The 20,312-nt window shown below is 52.4% G+C and overlaps 3 protein-coding genes across 6 annotated transcripts in view; 1 reads left to right on the top strand and 2 right to left on the bottom strand.

Moving 5' to 3' along the window:
• The window catches only part of LOC122363267, a gene marked incomplete at its 3' end in the record, with an annotated part of 58,873 nt that extends 52,406 nt beyond the window's left edge, over positions 1 to 6,467 (bottom strand). Inside the window, exons 1-2 of the mRNA XM_043332319.1 lie at positions 6,225 to 6,467; positions 5,877 to 5,987 (exon numbers count right to left, since the gene is read on the bottom strand). Of these exons, the coding sequence (XP_043188254.1) occupies positions 5,877 to 5,987; positions 6,225 to 6,467 (354 nt within the window). The remainder of the gene's footprint in view (positions 1 to 5,876; positions 5,988 to 6,224) is intronic.
• A 2,800-nt stretch (positions 6,468 to 9,267) lies between these two features.
• Positions 9,268 to 16,100, top strand: LOC122363260. 2 transcript variants are annotated; one of them, XM_043332308.1, is made up of 11 exons: positions 9,268 to 9,412; positions 10,219 to 10,424; positions 10,738 to 10,881; positions 11,190 to 11,387; positions 11,631 to 11,733; positions 12,061 to 12,173; positions 12,506 to 12,659; positions 12,966 to 13,240; positions 13,780 to 13,981; positions 14,350 to 14,523; positions 14,841 to 16,100. In XM_043332308.1, the coding sequence occupies exons 2-11, from the start codon at positions 10,302 to 10,304 to the stop codon at positions 15,959 to 15,961; spliced, it is 2,607 nt and encodes an 868-aa protein (XP_043188243.1). In that variant the 5' UTR covers positions 9,268 to 9,412; positions 10,219 to 10,301; the 3' UTR covers positions 15,962 to 16,100. The 2 variants fall into 2 exon arrangements, with proteins under 2 accessions (XP_043188243.1, XP_043188244.1); XM_043332309.1 differs by having other exon boundaries at positions 9,351 to 9,422.
• Positions 16,101 to 16,244: 144 nt separating this feature from the next.
• Positions 16,245 to 20,312, bottom strand: part of LOC122363261 (protein arginine N-methyltransferase 5-like) — a 36,762-nt gene continuing 32,694 nt past the window's right edge. For all 3 annotated transcript variants that reach the window (XM_043332312.1, XM_043332310.1, XM_043332313.1), the window contains exon 13: positions 16,245 to 17,348. In XM_043332312.1, coding sequence (XP_043188247.1) covers positions 17,196 to 17,348 — 153 coding nt within the window. In that variant the 3' untranslated portion in view covers positions 16,245 to 17,195. The remainder of the gene's footprint in view (positions 17,349 to 20,312) is intronic.

The following is a 20,312-nucleotide window of genomic DNA, read 5'->3' as shown; positions in this document are numbered from 1 at the left end:
TCCGATATGGACCGTTTCTGATGACGCTGAGCATGAAACTCAACTGTAAATGAACTAGACAGCACCTGCTGTCATCCTAAAACATCTAACTACACTTCCATCTAGTTTCTGACCAATAATCGGTCCTTTATATTCGGTCCCATATATCTGATGTATCGTGAGGAATATGAGAGTCGCAAATCTATAATTTCACTTATGACGTCACTGTGACGTCATTACAAATGGGATCAACACCAAATTTGGACACAACCTCGGCTAGGTATTCAGAAAGATGTGTGCAAAGTTTCGCTTCTCTATCTCTTCGCGTTGCGACGATATCGTCGGAGAAGTAAAGGGGGGCAACTATATGCCTCCCCCCCCAGCGGCCGGCGGGTGGCGCGGAGGCCCAGCGGCCGCCGGGTTAAACGTTTGGTAGCACGCGGTGGTATATGCTGCTTTGCGCGCAACAAATGCTGCACTTTCAAATAAAGTCGCTAGGAACAGCGGAGATCCCAAAAAGTAAACAAAAGTAAAAGTCTAATATCTTGAAAACCGGTGAATATTTTTCGATGAAATTTGGTAGATATTCGTTGTCGCTCTTTCTGAACCGAGCGACATCACTTTCATGCCAATTCATTAAATTTTTTGAAGTTGGGAGGGTCCCTTTAACCCTCGCCCGCACGTGGGGGGGGTGGTTGCCACCCCCCAGGTAGTCTTTCTGCTCTGCACTCAACATTTTTAGAGCTAGAATGCTGATTTTTCGTATAGCTGCTCCTCTATCTTTTCTTGATGTCCACTGAAAATTTCAAGTTTCTGTGATTTTTGGTTTTGGAGATATGACCTTGTTTTTCAGGTCATGTCATGACCCAAATGGCCAATTCTCAACATCTTGCCTTTGCCAGGGGCCTTGTGAGCTTTTGACACCTTGATTTCGGCCTTTTTTGCCAGTCTTACCTCCCACCTATCATGGAACATGTTGTTCGACGATGTACAGGTGTCAAGGACAGGGTCAAGGTCAACCTAGGTCATCTAACATAATGGCGTTTTAAGCAAGCTGAATTTACTTTTTGTGAAGTTTTTTGACTGCATTTTTCGTAAAAGCTCATTAGATCACGATTTCATATAATATGGACACAAAAACAATCGGTGCACACACCAGTATACACACAGACACACACAGACATACAAACACATATAATTGACCTTGACCTAACTTGACCTGAAATGACCTCAGCAGCAATAATCTGGTCGGGTAGTGTCACAAAGAGGTTCTAGCTGGCTTGGCACCAGAAAACAGCATCGTCATCGGTATATGATAAGCAGCGCACTTGATATCCAACGGTGACCCAAAACAGCAACATTTTTTAGTTTGACATGACCTGGAAGGTCAATGACTGACCTGAGAAGGTAAAACTGGGTATCATTGGATTCGTCTCTTCCCAAAGAATCTTTTTGGTTCTTACCGCTAAGCTCTATCTCCAACAGGAACGAAATGGCGCGGGGGGAGGCAACCATCCCCCCATGTGCGTTCTAGGATGGGAAAATGGCATGTGCGGCCGGGCGAGAGTTAAAAACACTCATTTCATTGAAAACATCCTAATGTATTGTGCAAACTCTTGTGCGCAGCACAATAAAATAAAAAAAAAAACTCGTAAACATCTTGAACACTCATATGCCACCAGTGTTCATTTACCGCGGAATTGCTCCGCCTGCATCAAATTGTCCACAGATAAAAATCGTGCTGAACTTCTAACATTGAGGTAAGACGGGCAAGTATGGATCCAATGGGTCCCGCGACCCACTGGGGGGGGGGCTATTTATAGCCCCCCCCCCCCGTTTTTCTGCAATAACTTCCAAACCGCTTGACGTATCGACGCCAAACTTTCAGTACCTTCGGCTGCATCAATTTGACACCTTGATTCAAAATTTGAACTTCGTACCTACCATAGGTCGGCCGGAAATGACGTAAGAGTGACGTCATGTTCGGCCGATTTCGACGCAAAACATTGAACCACGGCAATCGCTTCCAAGAGCTCAGTTTTTAAGCTGGATCCAATTTCTTTGAATGAGAGGACTCAGAATAGCCTGCGCTATCAAACTGTTATCTCGGATTTTCGAAATTTTGAAAATTTTGAAAATTTTATATAATAAAATTCAAAATTTATATTTTTACATTTTTTCAGAATTTTTTTCTTGACCTTTCGAAAAACCAGAATATATGTGATAGAACGCATTATTTTGACTAACTCTAGCAGGTTTTAGCTAAATATCTTCAAAAATGGCCAAGTTATACGCATTATTGCAAAAAATTAACAATTATTTATTTTTCAAATCAATTTTTCAGCACGAATTTAACATCGTACGCCAATATAAATAGCACCATCGTGTTCCTGAGCTCAAACTGCATCCAATAGATACCTTTTTTGTTGAAAAATTTTAACTTCAAAATTGGACCTTTTTTGACCTGAAAGTGACCTGACCTAAGCTAAATTTGACTCAAAATGACCTCGAATGACACAGACGACATCAAATTCGAAATTTTCGGCCTAAATGGACCATAAAACATGTGTCACGTGACCGACGGATGATATAATATTTTCGTGACCTGTGATGACCTGACCTTGACCTGAAAACCAAAGTACAAGTTCAGTACCCTCAGAGTATCTAGAGTATCTGTTCACGAGTGTGTGAACGAAAAATGAGCCTGATCTGACTTGTAAGACGGCGGCCAGAGCCCAAAACGTGAAGAAGCCAAAATGCTAATAATTTTTACTTTGACCTGACCTGTGACGTCATCGGTGATCTCGAGGTCAATGAAATTTGGTTTCGATCGACAGTTTTTCCGGGGCTATCAGACGCCGTTTGAATTTTGACGATCGGCCCAGTAGTTTCGGAGTTAGGAGGGGGGGGGGCTATGAATAGCCCCCCCCCCCCCCCCAGTAGGGCGTGTTATACGCAGACCCCAGTGGGGCGCGGGTTAAAATGTTGAAAATATTTCTGTTGCTGTTATAGGAAAAAAGAAGCATTTCTGGTGAAAATGTGTTCGATTTCGATACTCACAGACGTATTAGCAATATTCCTTCGGCACAGTTTTTCCTCTAATGATGAAAATGACAGACGGATTTACAAGGCTTCTGAACTAGGGCCTAAATACAAGCATACGCATTCTGCACGAACCTCGTATACTGCCTTTTTCGAAGCACTTGAGACCAACGAGCGACAGTATCAATGCGGCTAATCTCGGGTAATTATTACTAGTTGTGCTGGTCGGTGAAAGTAGCTGGCCGCCTTACCCTACCCATGTGACCCATACCCCGTTTTACCCCATGGGACAGGGCAAGACGGGTTTTGCAAGGTTTTGCAAAAAAAGCTACAGTTTACCTATTGGTTGAATCAGCTCAAAGTTTCATCTTCTGGCAAATGGAAGTAAAATGTCTATGTAGAAAAGGTTTTCACTCAGTTTCACGTCTCTATGTTGTTTCTAACCGGCCAAAAAATGGCTCTAAAGTTAGGGTGCCCGTCTTACCCCACTTTCCCCTACCTCATGTGTTGTTCGGACTACCCACTTCCTAATGTTCGGTAGCTGGCAAACAGTAAGTTTCTATGCATTTATATGTATTTTTCTCAGCAACTGCAGGATGGCAAAGGCAGTAATTTGTTAACATTTGCATTGCAATAATTTATTATTTGGCCTTATGAGGCAGGTGAAAGAGCTGTTTATACAATAGCGTCGTAGCTGAACACCTGATAGGATGGAATGTGGTAACTTTCGTGCCGTGCCTCCAGAGGTCTGACGGACCTCTCACATAAGATTTAGCCAACTACCATGTTTAATCTTTAATCTAGAGTATGGGGATTCTTGCTCCAGGTCATGGGGCGTTTTGCCCTGGGGTTGGGGCAAAATGCCCCATTTGCAGTCGCTTCACAAATCACTTCCTAGCTGGGAGTCCGATCATAAAAGAAATAATTTGAGGGGTGGAATTTAAAGGGGGAATATTTGTTTCTGGTCCCTAAAAAGCTGTTTCTGGCACCTAATTGCTGATCAGCCCCAAAATGCTTATTCGACCCTAATATCTGAATCTGGCACCTAATTGCTTCCACACAGCCTAAAGTTGCCAGATCGTCTAGTTGAACTCCGTATTTGCTGTTTGCTGATTCAGCACCAAAACCAAAACATCCAGCACCTATTTTATTCCACGTTTGCCTACCTAATTCGCGTAATCTTCCTGATTTTATGTATCCTAACAAACATGAACGTTGCATTCGGTGATGTCAAGTGCCATTTTCGCCAGTGGAGATAATGTTTAATGCCATTTCTAGCCAAAAGAGAATCACTAGCCAGCTATGGTGCAGCATAGTAAGACGCTCCTATACCAGCCCGCTATGTAGAGATTATTGCACCCTCAGCCATTTTAACGTGAAAAGTTTGGATCCGTCACTTCCAGGCAGGCTCTCAGGTCATAAACTGGAGTAAAGCAAAATGTCAACTCTGAACAGACATGCCACGCAACCGGCCCTCTTTTCAATATTATTAGCTTCCTGCAATCATCGTCTGACTCCATCTCGATCAAACGCAGCATCCGGTTTCTACAGGGGCGTTTGACTGACCGGTCACACAATAACCAAAAACAAAATCAAAGCTTCATGCACACATTAAGAAACGGATGAAAAAGGCACAACCACGGCACAACTCTGCGCGGCAAACAACAGACAATGTCCCACGCAAGATCCCGCGTTTCTTCCAAGATACCTATAAGAAACGTTTCTTCAGCGGCCTTGAACGGAATGAAAACATAACATTTCTTTTTTGGAGCTATTTGATGACGTCAAAAAATACAATACCCGTTTTAATGGTCAAAATCGAGACAATTACTCACAAAAAAATGTTTCCCTTTAAGCATTACAAATAAATACTTTTAAATATTTAAATGACATTTTTTTCAAACAAATCAATATTATTTGCTTACTTAAACGTCATATACAATTCTGAGATCACTACGGGGCTGTCTTAGAGTGTAGCTGCACTGGCAACCTTTAGGCTAGACTCCAGGGGTCATTATACCAGAACAACATGATTCTACCAGCTAGTAGCTCATTTTTCTACTAGATTGGTGCTACGCTCAGCATTTAGGTGCCAGATTCAGAAAAAAGAGTAAGGCGTACCGATGAATAGGTGCCAGAAACAGTGTGGCACGGCTGAGAGTAGCCGTTGGCCACTTGAACCGCTAGCAGTGTATACCGCTAGTAGTTCACCTCTCGTTGTGAGAGGGAGTGAAAGGATTGTCAAGGCAGAGACTACCATCCGCCACCGTCGGCACCACACAACTCCAAGGGAGGAGGACAAACTGTGCACCACGGTCAGTAGTGACGCAGGACGGCACGCCGTAACGGGCCACCAGTTACCATCCGCAGAGCAACGGTCTGGTGGAACGTTTCCACCGTCAGCTGAAGACTGCACTGCGTGCGGCTGATCCGCCGGTCCGCTGGACCGACCTCGGCCCCAGTGTCTATCAAGAATCGGCAGTTCAATTTAGTATCGTGCACATAAAAGAGCGGCGCCAAGTCCGGTGTCGGGCCTGATGCGGGAGGCGCAGGCCGGCTCAGGCCTCCGAGTTTCCCGCCGGCGTCCACGCACACAGCCCAGTGCACTTTCGGGCCCGCGCTCCGTAGGTGCGGTGGTACCAGCAGTAATCCTCCCGCTCGTCGCGGGAGGGCGAGGACGACCGGGAGCCACGCCTAGGCGTTCCTGGCCGCGAGCGGCGACCAGCAACTGCCCCCTCCAACCGCCGATGGGAGATGTCCAGCCGGCTGATGACGGCGGACAGGGAAGCGATGGCGGCAGCCAGATCTCCGTCCCCAGTCGTGGCCGCAGGAGCCGGGCTGGAGTTCGCACCTACGGCGGAGACGGCGCCAGTGGGCCGAGACGCCTCCAGGAAGCGGTCAGCCGCCTCTGCGAGCTCTGCCAGCGGAGTGGCCTCCGGCAGGAGCGAGAGAGCGGCGCGGGCGGACTGCGGCAGCCGCTGGAGGAACAGGGTCCTCAGTAGGCCACTGTCCACCGACGAGTCGCCAGCCGTTGAAAGTTGTCCTCTCATATCGCGAAGAAGCTGGGAAGGCGACCTGTCGCCGAGCTGTTGATGCCGGAGCAGGGCCTCGAGGCGGCTGGCACGGGACTGGGCGAGGCGCTGGCGGAGGGCAGTGCACAGCCCGTCGAAGTCTCCTGGTGCACTGACGATAACGTCCCGTACTTGGGCCGCCACGTTGGTAGGCAGATTTGCCACCAGCAGCTTGAACTTTGTGACGGGATCGGCAATGCCAGCCACGTCGAACGCACATTCAACTTGGAGCAGCCAGAGGTCCGCCTCGTCCGGGGCAAACGCCGGCAGTCTGAATGAAGCAAGCGGTCGCGCCCGCTCGTCCGATGCAGCCGTGGTGGCAGGAGTGTCGGCCGACGCAGCCTCCTGCGAGGTGTCGCCCTCCATCACGGGCATGGTGTACACGTCACCGTACCGCGCCGCGTCCCCCGGACCGGCAACTCGTCTGCCCACTGCGCTCGCTGCGCTACCGTGGTCCGGGGGTTAACACTGTACACTGAGAGCCCGAGACGACGCACTGCTCATCCCGGACCTGGCCGCTGCCCACTACGCTCGCTGCGTTACAGAGGTCCGGGAAGACATCACAATCCGCTGGCGTGTTGATGGCGTACCCCCAGTCAGCGGCGAATCCTGCGTGCCGCGGCGAATCCTGCGTGCCTTGGGGGTCCGCACCGCGGCGAGAGAAGGTGGAAGTCCGGAAGTGGCCGTCTGGCAGGTGAGAAGGCCAGTAGTGGTCCGTACCACAGCGGGGCCAGTGAGACGGCCAGGAGTAAGTGTCTGGCACGTGAGTCCAGAGTCGGGTGTCACCAATGTGGCACGGCTGAGAGTAGCCGTTGGCCACTTGAACCGCTAGCAGTGTATACCGCTAGTAGTTCACCTCTCGTTGTGAGAGGGAGTGAAAGGATTGTCAAGGCAGAGACTACCATCCGCCACCGTCGGCACCACACAACTCCAAGGGAGGAGGAGACTCCCGATGTGGGCCCGTGTCGGTAGCTCTGAGCTTGACTAGGATGAACGAGTTACCGATCGTGGATCGTACTGATTTATTGAACAAAAATTGGCACACTATATTTCTAGCAAGGCTACCTTGCATAGGTAGTTTCAGCGTCTAAATGGTAATATTACAAATTACAGTGACAGTTGGACAAAGAAAAATTACTCCACACCTGCGCTCCTAGATTACCCTCTTAAGGCGTGACAATACAACAGCTACGGTTACAAGAGATAACATATAAGGCAGAAAACAATCACAAGACATATGTGTCAATCAATCACTGACATCTGCGTGCATCAAAAGGATTTACTAGTTTGCGACGCCGCCGCTGGGTTGCACACGCTACGGCGCCGTCGCTAGCAACGGAGCGCTGTTGCACCCGCTACAACAGCTAATTAAGGTCATTTTCCATGATTGGTGCTGGTATCCACCAAATAGGTGCTGAGGACCAATTTTGGGGCGAGTCAGCTTTTAGGTGCCAGAAATAGCTTTTCTGGGACGCAATTAAATGGCGTCCAATTTAAAGTAAAATGTCCAAAGAACGCATTAAGCACAAATTTAGCCTTCCAGGTTATGTAGGACAAAAGTTTTGTAGCAAAATAAATTATCTGGGGCGTCTTGGCCCAGGCTACCCCACTGGTTGACCTGACCTGACCCAACCTGGCCTAAATGCATGAAGTCATCATTTCGTGATCAGCACCACGAAAAACCCCATAGCAGCCACACTTCACGACGTTCTAACAAGTTCCAACTTTCCCGACTTTTGGGTCATTGACCTGACCTGGAAGGCCAACCGATGACCTCGGACCTTAAACTTGGGTATGATCGGCTTCCTCTCGTCACGGGCAGCACGCTCGTTTTTTTCGCGGAGCTTTAGCTCGATCAGGAGACAAACGCGAGGGGGTCGTAGGTTGCCCCCTTATGCCATCGAAGGACGCAAAATAGCCTGTGCCGGCGAGGGAGCCTAAAGTAATATTGTCAGGAACAGGCCCGGGACGAGCACCTGCACAGTTAGAAAATGCTCGATGTAGACGAGTCTTTCCGCAGACCCGATCATTGACCAATCTGGATCCATCAAGTTATCTTCAGTCAGAGGTTGTTATACTCCGCCAAGCCGTAAAACTCACTAGGCCGTTTTCAAGCTCCCTAGGCCGTTTCCAAACGGCCTAATATTTCAGGCGGTTTGCAAACGGACGAAGTTTTATACGGCCTGTAGCATATGCAGTATGCACTATATGCAGCCGCCTGTAGTGACTGCACCGCGCTACACATACGGTCGTCTGAATTTAGACTGCACCGCACGGCACATGTGGTCGCCTGAATTTAGACTGCACCGCACGGCACATGTGGTCGCCTGAATTTAGACTGCACCGCACTGCATGTGCCTGCTGCTAGTTAGATTGAACATTGAACCGCGCAACGCATGCGTGTTTTACGCACTCGTAGCAGTTCGACACCAGACAAGGGCCGCAATTTGAAAGTCTACCTATACCGTACTGCGTAATCCGCATGCATAGACGATAGGTCTGAGGGGTACGTCTGGTCTGTGTGTTTCGGGGAGACCATTGGGCTTAGCTGTCCGGTTTCCTGAGGGTATCGTGCGTTTGATTCATTTGTTTGTCGGCTTTGTCAGGCAACTAACTGGCTGACGAGTGTTTTGAAGTTTTTTTTTTCGTTTCAGTTGCCGGTTTAGATGAAGGATTTTTGGGCACGTTTTCTATTTTCATTTTCCTTAGATATTTTCCGCTTCTCATAAAATTTGTCAAATGGGTCGGCGCAACGGAAGTTCATAAGACCCCGACCTCGACCTCGAACTGATTCAGGGGGCACATCACAAACTACTAACAGCAAGGTTTAGTGATAACGAAAGTCGAAACACGGTGCCAACTGCCACTGTGCCCTGGTGGACTGTGCGATGTTCAAGCAGAAGGTATACCCCAGCAGCCTAAATGATATCCCCAGAGTTACATGCGGGCCCGAACACCTCGCCGCCGCGCCGTCGCGGCTCTGTTCGCCGCCACATTCCAGACAAGGTGGCACGGCCGGCTGGCCGTGTGGCAGGGCTGGCTGGCCGAGTGGCAGGGCCGGCTGGCCGTGCCGTCCCGTCCGTTCCATCCGCCGGGGGATGAGACGCCGGTTCCGCGCGGTGCCGACCCACTAACCTGCCGTGTCCGTCCGCGTGCGACCTGCGAAAGCTGCGCGGCCGGTCCGACGACTTTGGCGCCGGTGTTCCGGAGGAGCTGCGGAGCTGAGCTGGTGTGCCCGGCAGCAGGAGAGGTCAGTTGAACGGTGGCAGTGGCCAGAGAGTGGTCGAGAGGAGGCACTCTCCTCGGATTGAGACGAACAGGTGAGCTGAGATACGTCACCTCTCCGCCGCGCGGCGGGAGGCCGGAGTTCGTAGAGTGACGGAGCATACAGAAGAACAGTGATGTGAACTTCCGAATTGGGAGGGTACCTGATCAATGACTTGAGACGTTCAAGTTGCTGATAATTTTAAGTGCATACTAGTGAAGTTCTGGAAAATATTTACGAAAAGCGTGATCAGACATTTGATGATCATTGCTGAAATCGGCGGCCAAGTTTTCTTATTTTTTCGCAGTCTCACTAAAGGGACTTGATGCCCAAGTACCTGATCTAAGTTCAGCAACTTCAAATATTACGGTACATTAGATGTATGTCCGTCATATTTGTCACCATAAATTGTCACATGTTCGAATCGAACTCGAATCAAATGCACCTATTGCGTGCATGTTCCTTGGCAGCAGGAACGTAAACAGCCATAAACTCACATCGAATCAGGGGTGGAGAGATATGCCGCGTTGGGGTTGCACGGGCGCAGCAAATCCGCCGCCGCCCTGGCGGTAACCTTGACCTCCGCCGTCTGGTGCGGCTCCAAAGCCAAGCTGGCGCAGCCGGCGTGGAATTGGGAAGACTCGTGCTACCCCAACTCGGCACAATTGTCCACCCCTGCATCGAATCGCAAACAGCAGTAATCAAACGCTAGTAGCATGCTCTCACTTCAACACTAGAAGAAAGCGTTGTGTTAACACGTAAAGGTATAAAACACAATGTGACGTATATTGTCTCCCATGCCTGGAGACACAGTGCTCCCACCTCCCTCCGTAACCCGCTGTGTTCTCTCCGCTGCCGTAGCTGCCGTACCTGCCGAGCCGCGAGCGCAGTGAATCGACCCGAGCCCGTACTTCGAGAGCTGCTCTGCCGTCGGTTCAGGCGCCATGTCTCTGTGGACGGTGTCGGTGGCGGTGCTGGCCGCGCTGGTGACGGCCGACGCCCAGGGCCAGGGCCCGTTCGAGCTTACCATCGTCCAGTACAACCCGCCCATCAACCCCGCCGAACGGGTGAGTACCGCAGCGCTGCGCTTTAACGCAAGACGCTGCAGGTGTGTTTGTTCCTGCAGGCTGAAAACTCTCAGCTCATGAGAGGACCCGCTGTCGGTGCAGGGTGACACGAGTACGACTAATATTGATAACTGAGACATATTATAATAACATCAAAGGAGTAGCGTCAATTTGTTCTCTTTCTCGGCTTCTTTTCCGATGAAATCCCAGCACAGCGATGCTGTTGGAGCAGCGTGGTCAAGGACTGTGGTCACCTCATCCCAACCATTCTCCCTCCCCGACAACTGACTGACAGTGACGGGTCGCCCCACAGGAGTACTACATGAGTCGCGTGCGGCGCACAGTGGAGCTGGTGGAGGCGCAGGGCGGCGGTAACGTCCTCCTGCTCAACACGGGCGGCGCCACGCTGTCCCGACGGGACGCGGCCGCCTACTCCGCCGTGTCGCCCGACGCCACGGTCAGTGAACGCGTCGCGATCAGGGCACAGCGCAGGGTGGCATTGGTACACAGAACTCGCCCCCAGGCAGACACGGGCAGCAATGAGACTACATGGGTCACGTGTCACTTCCAAGACGTGTCGGTTTCAATACTTGAGAATCACTTCACTTTTAGGCTTTTGTTTGGCCTTGGGATTGATCTGGAATGCGCTTGATGGAGTTCGTTGGATTAGTGTTCGTTAGCTAACTTATGTTTTTTTCTTACATAACACACTTTTTATGCCACTCTTCCTCGGCGCATCCATCACACGGCCTGTCCCTTCCACAGGCCCTGTCCCTGAGCGACTTTGACGAGGGTCTCGAGGGCGACGGCGGCCTCCTGGCCCGCCTCACCGCCTCCGGGGAGAAGTTTGTGGCCGCCAACCTCAACTCGACCCGGCTGGGCGACCTCGTCTCCAAGTCCGTGGTGACCCGCTTCGGCGACTACAGCGTCGCCGTCATCGGATTCGTCTCACCGTACCTGAACGTGAGTGCCGACAGCAGAGTGTTGAGATGTATAGAAATGAAGAGGGTTGCGGAAGAATGGTGAGCGTTTAAGAGTGGTGTGATGTGTGCTTGGTAATTGACGAGTTTTGATGTTATCGTTACTTATAAAATATTGTACATTTTGGAATTGGGCGCTCCCGGAGACTTGCCAGAGACGTTCTCGGTCACTCATGGACTCCCGGACACTCTTCAACACTCCTGACCTCCTCTCCCTCCCCTCCAGGTGCTGCTCCGGGAGGACGACGACTCGCACATCGGCTCCGAGGTGATGGCCGTTCGCGCCGAGGCCAGCCGGCTGCAGGACCAGGGCACCGACATCATCATCGGTGAGTCCCCCCACGAAGCGGCGTGGAGACCCGTGGTGGGTCAGGTCACTGACCGGCTGGGGCTGGTCAGAGGTCACTGCTGTTGGATATGCGAACATCATGGCTGTCTTTATAAATACGTAGTAAGGTGGACGCGATACGAACCAGAGAGGTTAACGGTGGAAAGTGAAAAGGATGCGAGGCGAACGCTGTCATGGAGGGCATTGCCATGAATGGCCACAGCCTTTTCTTTAACTAATCGATAACCGCTTGTCACCCTCACGTCTCGCTCGCGGTGTGCCACTCCCTGCCCGTTCCCATTGACCTGACCTGTCCGTCCGTCCGCAGCTATGGGTAACGCCGGCCACGCGGCCAACATGGAGCTGGCCAAGCTGGTGCCCACAGTAGATGTGGTGGTTTCTGCGCCAACCGAGGTGCCCGGAGCCGACTTCCCCCAGATGGTCAGTACCTACCCAATCAGGGCGTCGGGAAGGGAAGTGAGCGATATCGAGGACATGGTACAGTGTTTGGTGACGCGAGTGGAGGAACACGTGGGCTTCGGGGACATAGCATTGAGTGAATAAGCATCAGCACTTTTGGCGACCAAAGTGAATGCACTTTGTAGTGACAGCTCGAGAGTTTAGTAACGTCACTGCGTAGTCTGGACCGGACAACGGATTGGTTTCGGTGGGCTCTTGAAGAAGAAGTAAACAGTCAGTGAAGGGAGTGAAGTTAAAAAAGGCGAAGAGTTATTGTCTCTCAGCTAACCGCGTGCCTCTCCTCTCGCCCTCAGGTGACCAGCGCTGGCCGGCCGCGTGAGATACCCCTGATGGAGATCCCGACCCGCACCGGTAACACCATCGGCGTCACTCGGCTGTTGTTCAACGCGCGCGGCGAGATGAAGCGCGGCGTCGGACTGTACAAGGCCGTCAAGCAGGGCACTGCCGGTGAGTGGACATCTCTCGTACCGGCGCACCGGTCTCCACGGTGGCGGCTTGCCTTTTCATGAATGCTTTCAAATGTTGGGCGTTAAAGGCTTTTCATGTGTGAGCATGAATTGTTGTTTGAGTAAACATCAGAAGACATAAAAAAAAAATGTTTCAAATGTGTTTCCTGATGCAATTCACCTTACCACCGGCGTACACTGATGGCACGGCGTCGCCTTATCACTCAAGTACAAGCGAAAGCCTACATTTCACTAGCGGGGCCCCAGGGTACCATACCTCCCACTGACCCCATCCCCGTCTCCACAGACACTCTGGACCGTGAGACTGCCGAGATCCTGCGTCTGCGTCCCGAGGACAACGAGGTCATTGGCCACAGCTCCGCCGACAACAAGATCGAGAGCGAGGAGCCGGCATCTGCGCCGTCCGCCGCCGCCGCGCCGTTCCGGCCGCGCCCGCCCGTGGCAGCGCCCAGCGGCGAGGTCCTGGCCACCTCGACTGGCGTCATATCCGGCCTGGGCAGCGACTGCCAGGACAAGGAGTGTGCCATGGGAAAGCTGATCGCTGACGCCATCAAATGGAGGGTGAGTGCCGGGGAGACTATGACGGGAGACGAGGAACGAGGAATGCTTTAGGAATGCTTCAAATCTTGTTTAATCAGATGAAAAGTGGAACGATTTTGTAACGGCGCTGGAGTTGAGAAAGCGCCATTCCTAAGAGCCGGTTGTAGCGGAATTCATCAGATGACACTAATCCCGCAGTCCGGAAAATCTGACCGCTCGTGCAGGAACTGGTGTGTGCACTGCGCGCCACCCGATTCCCACAAACCGGCCCAGCTGTGCAAACCGGTAGCTCAGTGGGTCACCGTTTCCGCGTCACATCAGCCACACGTCAGTAGCGATAGGCATCCACCACCTCAGCGTCACTTCCCTGTACGTCAGTAGTGACAGATATCCATCACCTGGGCATCACGTTCTTCAACGTCAGTAATTAACCTCTGTCAAACGTCATTCCACGTCAGGAACTCACGACCAATAAATACATATTCGTCGCCTCATTACACAGACCGATCGCCGCTGAGCCAATTGAAGGCCAGGAGACTGACGATGACCCCCTGTTCCAGCTGGGAGGCCGGATCAACGCTGCCGTCGTGGGCAGCGGCGTGTTCAGCGGCTCCTGGTCCGGCGACATCCGCGAGTCGGACGTCGCCACCTCGCTGATGGACGACGCCACCGTCTACATGGGCCGTCTGCGCGGCACCACCCAGCTGATGCAGCTCTTCATGCAGGCCACCATGAGCAACACAGAGTTCCTGCACGCCTCCGGTGAGTGGAGAAACCGAGACGGACGGGAGAAAAGGTCGCGGAGGGTTGGAGAAGCGTTGAAAAGGTGCACCGGGATACATGGGATGGTGGAAAACAGATGTCAGTCCCTCACGTTTCGCCAGTAATTGATATAAAAGAAGCATCAACAATGGTGGGCTCACGCTAAGCTTATCGATGCTCCTAACAAACCACTTACCGATTGTCAAATGGTGACGATCTCAAAGTCTGCCGACAGTATATTGCGCAGCAGTTCACAGACAAACATTTGATCTTTTACCTGACTGGGGGGCTCACCTGCCAAAGAGCCCACCCTTCTCTGTGACATCCACCTCCACCCCTCCACTCACTGACCGGCCCTCCACCCGCAGGCGTCACCATGAACGTGGACCCCAAGACGCACGCGGTCTCCAACCTGCTGATCGAGTGCAGCACCTGTGTGCCCAGCGGACTGCGCGAGCCACACAGCGACATGCCCTACACGCTGAGCTTCGTGACGGGCGCCAACAGCAAGCCGTCCGTGTTCCAGGACGTTCGCGATACCGGTCAGTATTGGCGAGAGGAGACGATAGGAGAACGAAACGGTGGAGGAAAAGAAGGGTCTCAAAATGTCATAATGCGTAACAGAACCATCAGACTTTTGAAAAGCGTTGAGATTCAATTTGCATATCACTATGCTTTGAGAGCGATTCGTAATTTGTGTTTGAAGTTTGATTTGAATCTTCGTACTGTCATGAAGTCGACTTCATCGCCTTCGTAATCGTAGTTTCTTGCATCGTGATAAGTATTTCAGTTCAACATGAAGCTGGAAACTGTGACGGCCCCTCCGCCCATCCGCTGACGTCCTATATCTCCATTGCAGGCCTCTCGCTGAAGAACGACGTGGTGATTCCGTACCTGCGCCGCTACCGGGAGCTGCAGGTGCCCTCCGACAGTCGGATCACGATGACCTCCACCGGCTCCACCCACACCGACTCGCGCGTCAGCCAGACGCTCAACGCTGCTGAGGCCGAGGGCCCGGTGCACGCGGCGGTACCGGCGCCCGCCCAGCGCCCGGTCCGGGTGCAGGCCCAGGTGCCGGCGGCCGCTCCCGCTCCGGTGGCCGCTCCGGCCCCTGCTCCTGCCCCGGCTCCGGCTCCGGCCCCTGCTCCGGCCCCGGCCCCGGCTCCGGTTGCCGTCCCGGTGGCGGCGCACCCCGCTCACGGCGTGATGGCCCACCTGCCACCACCACCCACCGACAGTGAGGCAGACCGCGTGGCTCACCAGCAGGCGGCTGAGGCGTACCGGCAGGCGGTGATGGCGGCGGTGCAGCAGGCTGCCTCCGGACAGTCGGGCCAGCACTACACCAGCGAGCAGCAGATGGCCCTGGCCGAGCTCTACAACAGTCTGGCCGGCCGGCCCACCAGCAGCGGCGTCGTCGTGCAGCAGCCCGTGGTCACAGTCGCTGGCCAGAACGGAGTGCCTGTCGCTGTCGCCGGCCAGACCGGTGTGCCAGTCACCATTGCTGGCCAGGCGGGAGTGCCCGTCGCTATCGCTGGTCAGAATGGCGTGCCTGTCACGATTGCCGGCCAGGCGGGCGTTCCTGTCACGGTGATCGGCGGAGACGCTCAGACTCTGGCGCAGCCCGAGTCGGTGGCCAACGACGACCAGCTGCCGGCGCTCCTGCAGTCCATCACCGGCCACCAGACGCAGCAGCAGCAGCAGGCCGGCATTGACGGCGTCAGCAGCCTGCTGCCCTCGTGGCTGACCTCCAGCGCGCAGCAGACAGACGCGGCCGGCGGCGAGGAGGGCGGCATCTCCCAGTACCTGCCGTCCTGGCTGAGCGGCCAGTCGGACCAGCCCCAGCAGGCCGGCGCCGTGCCCGTGGGCGCCGACGGCACCGAGCAGGAGGACTCGAGCGTGGCCGGCCAGGTGCTCCGCGCCGCCATGGTGGTGCCCCCCGCGCTGCTCGGACTCAGCCTGGCCGCCGGCCTCGTGCTCTAGACTGGCCGGTGATGATACCTCCCGTGAGGGAGCACCGAACGCTGGCCAGCTGGTTTTAACTGCAACATGGAAATGTGGTCCCCGTCGGACAGCAGCATCAGTCTCCACCGTGGGAGGAGCGCTGAGCCGACGGGAAGTGCAGCTCATGGCTATCTGTTGTTAATTTATAGCCTAACGAGGGCAGAAAAATATTTATTATGTGAGATTGTTGTGAGCGTGAATGATTGTCTCTTGGCTCAGTGGTTGGGCTCTTCTTGACTATGTGCATAAATATATAACGAACAAAACAAAAACAGTTTACTGTATTTCCCATGGGGTTCAGGATGAGCATGGCAGCAGCGTAGCGATGGGGCGGGTCCGTCTGTGAACCGGTGCGAACCAGTTCCAACCAGTACACACGGTATATACCGGTACATATCGACATATAACGCGGCACAGCAGCCAGCGCTTACCTCCAACGGGTACCTGCCAGCGCCGAGCCGCTGATCACACCAGTTTTGATTTCCGATTCGAGTCGGATCGCAACAGCACACACCAGCCAGTCTCCACGCCGCATCAGTACACAGCCCAGCCAATTTCCAGTTCGCACAGCCGCTCACTCCAGTCACTCCCCCAGAACGAACCAGCAGCCGATCTATCCATTCTCTTACCGCGTCAGCTCCAAAGTCGCAATAAGCGAACTCTTGACGCACAGCAGTTCACATCACAGCATCCACTCGCATCCACCGGCCGCTGGGAAACTCAAATCACAGACACAAAAAGGACGAATCGCGCGTCCCACTAGGTCGGCATACACCAGCATCTCCCATCGATGATCGAACACCCGTGAACTAGACCCGACTGTGTATTAATGTCAGCTTCTTGTGCAGCTGGGCCCAGGAGACTGACAGTGGCACCAAAGAGTTGCTTGCAGCCAGCGACTCTTGTGCGACGAACCTGGTGTTTGGCAACCCTGGCAACTCGCGATCCTGATGCTAGGCGGCGAATGACTGGTAACCCGTTGGTGGTACTTTGAGACGAACGACTGGTAAATAGCGACTGATTTCCTGGTGACTGGACACTGGCGGTCACCAGCCGGAAGCTAGCGACTGACTACCAGTGACTGACGATTAACGCCTAGCGACTCGCGACCCGCTGGTGGTAACCGTGGCGACTGGAGACTGGCGAATGGCGACCCTGGCGGCTGGCGACTGGCGACCCGCTGTTGGTAACCGTGGCGACCCTGGCGACTGACTCACAGTCCGATGGTGTAGGAGCGCCCGTTGGGGTTGTGGATGGGCAGAGTGCGCGGCGCGTTCACGGACCATTCGTACCACACGTTCCGCGCGTTGGAGAGCCGCCAGAAACTCACCTGGACACTCTCACCCTGCTTCACCTCCATCGGCTCCTGGAACAGGGGAGAGAAGAGGGTTAAACGAGACGTGGAGGCAAGTCCTAGGTGATGGGACTGCCAGTTGCCGACTGGGGCTGCCCCTGAGACTGACGGCGTCAGTTCCAGGGGCAGGGGAGCAGGGCAGTCCAAGGAGTCCAGTCCAACCTGCAGTCCAAGGCGGGGCGACTGGGTTCCCAAGGTGAAACCGAGACAGGGGCAAGAAGAAGTCAGTCCGATAGACATATAGAAACGGTTGTCACTTAGACACACACAGATAACGTCAGCCCCACGAACACAAGCGACAGGGTGCTGGTTCAAACCCAGAGAACAATCCAGACAGAGTCAGCCAAACGACACTTCTACAGGGTCGGACAGCGTCAGTCCCGGATGAGGAGAGGACGAAGAGAATGTGCCAATCCATCCAGGAGAAAGGAGTACAGATTACAGAATCAATACCAAGAACACAGGGGCACTTGGTCGACGGAACAAACCAATATTCATCATTGGTGCTACCCGTAGCGTCAAAGGTAAGTTCAAATAATAACCGACTCTTTCAGTGACAAAATGGCGCAGAAGGTTGCTTACCTGGGAAACTAGTTCGTGTTTCCCAGGTTGTTATCTCCAGATAGCGATGCACAGAACTTATTTGAGCTTTCTTTTTAAAAAAATCTGCAAACCAGAAAGCCTCGAAAGCGCTTCCGTAAACGCCAAGCTGTGGTCCAAACCGTCAGAGCCTTTTGTGACCTCTGATCTTTCGTGAGCAAACCTGCATTGCTTTTGGGAGCAAATGCCATTCGCAATAACTCGGCGATAAACTAAATGAAGATTATATTGCATGGACAGCAGAACACAGCAAAAGTTCTGCTATCATTTCATGCACACCAAAATGCTAACGTCTCATTATAACGACTCCATGTGACAAGTCACATAACCAGTAGCCACGCGAGGCCCGGATCTCTCCACAACATATCTCCACTTTCCAGTCAGATGGCGGCTGGGCATTCCTGCATACACCGGTGGCGGGAGCGGTCCCACGGCGACCCGGACCAGCCACACCGGGTCGAGCTGGTCCCAGTTCTGTGACCCGGGTCACACAGATACCGCCGGTCCCGTGTGGTCCCGTGTGGTCCCGCCAGAGACCGCGCTGAGCTGGCGCGGACCGCAGCGCGTGCGCGCGTGGCGCCGGAACCGAGCCGTTTGGGCAGAGCTCGTGCGCGCGTGGGTGTTGGGTAATCACATCCAGCCGGTAGCCGTGGCGCAGGCACTGGGCAGATGCTGAAAGGATTAAGTGCATTCAGCGTGAACAGCGAGAATTACATACATTAGACGAGCTGTCCGAGCTATCTCGAGAACACCCATCCTTTTCTGATGCGAAAGACAATATCCGCGCATCGTAGACAAACTGCGATAACGTAATATTTTTAACCATCATTTTGAAACATGAGCGAAAGAGGTGCAAGGTTCGCCAAATGGATAAAATGCCTGTATTCAACTAGAGTTCAAAGAAGGGAACGCAATAGAGACCTTAGCTGTCTCCATGATAGGAATATGATCAAATATCTTGGAAGGTGAAACAATATCAATTCATCAGTGCATGGGACGAAAATGAATACCTACTGAATCAGGGGTTCAATTGTTTACAAAAGTCCAATAAAACGGAATACTGTATAAGAGTTCAATAGCATCTTCTCGCATATTTTGAGGTCACATTTGCACACAAATGATGCATCTAACCCGCGCCCTACTGGGTGTGTATTGAAACGCGCCCCACTGGGTGGGCGGGGGGCTCTTCATAGCCCCCCTCAACTCCGAAATTAATGGGCCGATTGTCAAAATTCAAAGGGCGTCTGATAGCTCCGGAAAAACTGTCGAAGAAAACCTATTTTCATTGACCTCGAGGTCACCGATGACGTCACAATTCAGGACAAAATAAAAATTATTAACGTTTTGGCTTCTTCACAATTTGGACTCTGGCCCCCGGCTAACAAGTCAGATCAGTTTACACACCCTTGAATAGATGCTTTAGATACCCTGAGGGTACCCACCAAACTTATACTTTTTCGGGTCAAGGCCACGTCATCCTAGATCACGAAAAATTGTATCATGCATCGGTCACGTGACGCATGTGTTACCTACGGTCCATTTAGGCCATACATTTCGAAATCAGTGTCATTTGTGTCATTTGAGGCCATTTTCAGCTGAACATAGCTGAGGTCGGGTCACTTCAATGACAAAAAATTAAAATTTTGTGGTTGAGATTTTGCAACAAAAATGTGGCTAGCAGTAGGGTAAGGTGCCTAATTAGCGACCCTTTCCGATTTGCGACCTACCACCCTACAGAAAAACTGGCAGGAGAAAACGGGGTAAAAACATCGTCAAAAAGTCAGCCATACTTTGGTTAGCAAATTAAATTATTTTCTGGTCGTCGATGTTTCTGGTGGGACGTTTCAGGTGAGTTTAAATAAAAATGACGAGTTTCTTATCCAAAACGTGTGTGTTTGGGCCCTCTCTGATGAAAAGCGATGCACATTAGGATGATGCACCTTTTTTATTCTCAATCGACATTCCTTTTTCAGTTGATTGCCGTTTTCCCATAGTGAATCGCTCAACTGTGCACAGCATGGCGGTTAAAAATGTGTCGCAACTCATATTTCCTATTTGCGCCTGACATGGTCGCAAATAGCTCAAGATGGGAAAGAAAGGGGAAAAGAGAGAAATGAAAATGAGATGTTGCTGAAGCTTGCAATGTGTGGCAGGGGATGCCAAATGTCGTCACCGACTACAGGGGTGCCGAATTCAGCGCGGACCTCGAATATCATACGAGATAGCCCGCAAAATTTGGGTTTCCGCCTTCTTTTCGCCTTCAGTGCATCACGTGATCAGTTTTTACTTACGTAAATGTGTTGGATAAACGTGCATGTTCGAGTGATTGAGTGCTTTGCGTATAGGTTACCTTTTTGAGATCATATATTCATCTTT

Source organism: Amphibalanus amphitrite, unplaced genomic scaffold (assembly GCF_019059575.1).
Source record: "Amphibalanus amphitrite isolate SeventyFive unplaced genomic scaffold, NRLGWU_Aamphi_draft 000612F_arrow, whole genome shotgun sequence".
Classification (NCBI taxonomy): Eukaryota; Metazoa; Arthropoda; class Thecostraca; order Balanomorpha; family Balanidae; genus Amphibalanus; species Amphibalanus amphitrite.
This window is presented reverse-complemented; position numbering and strand designations above follow the sequence as displayed.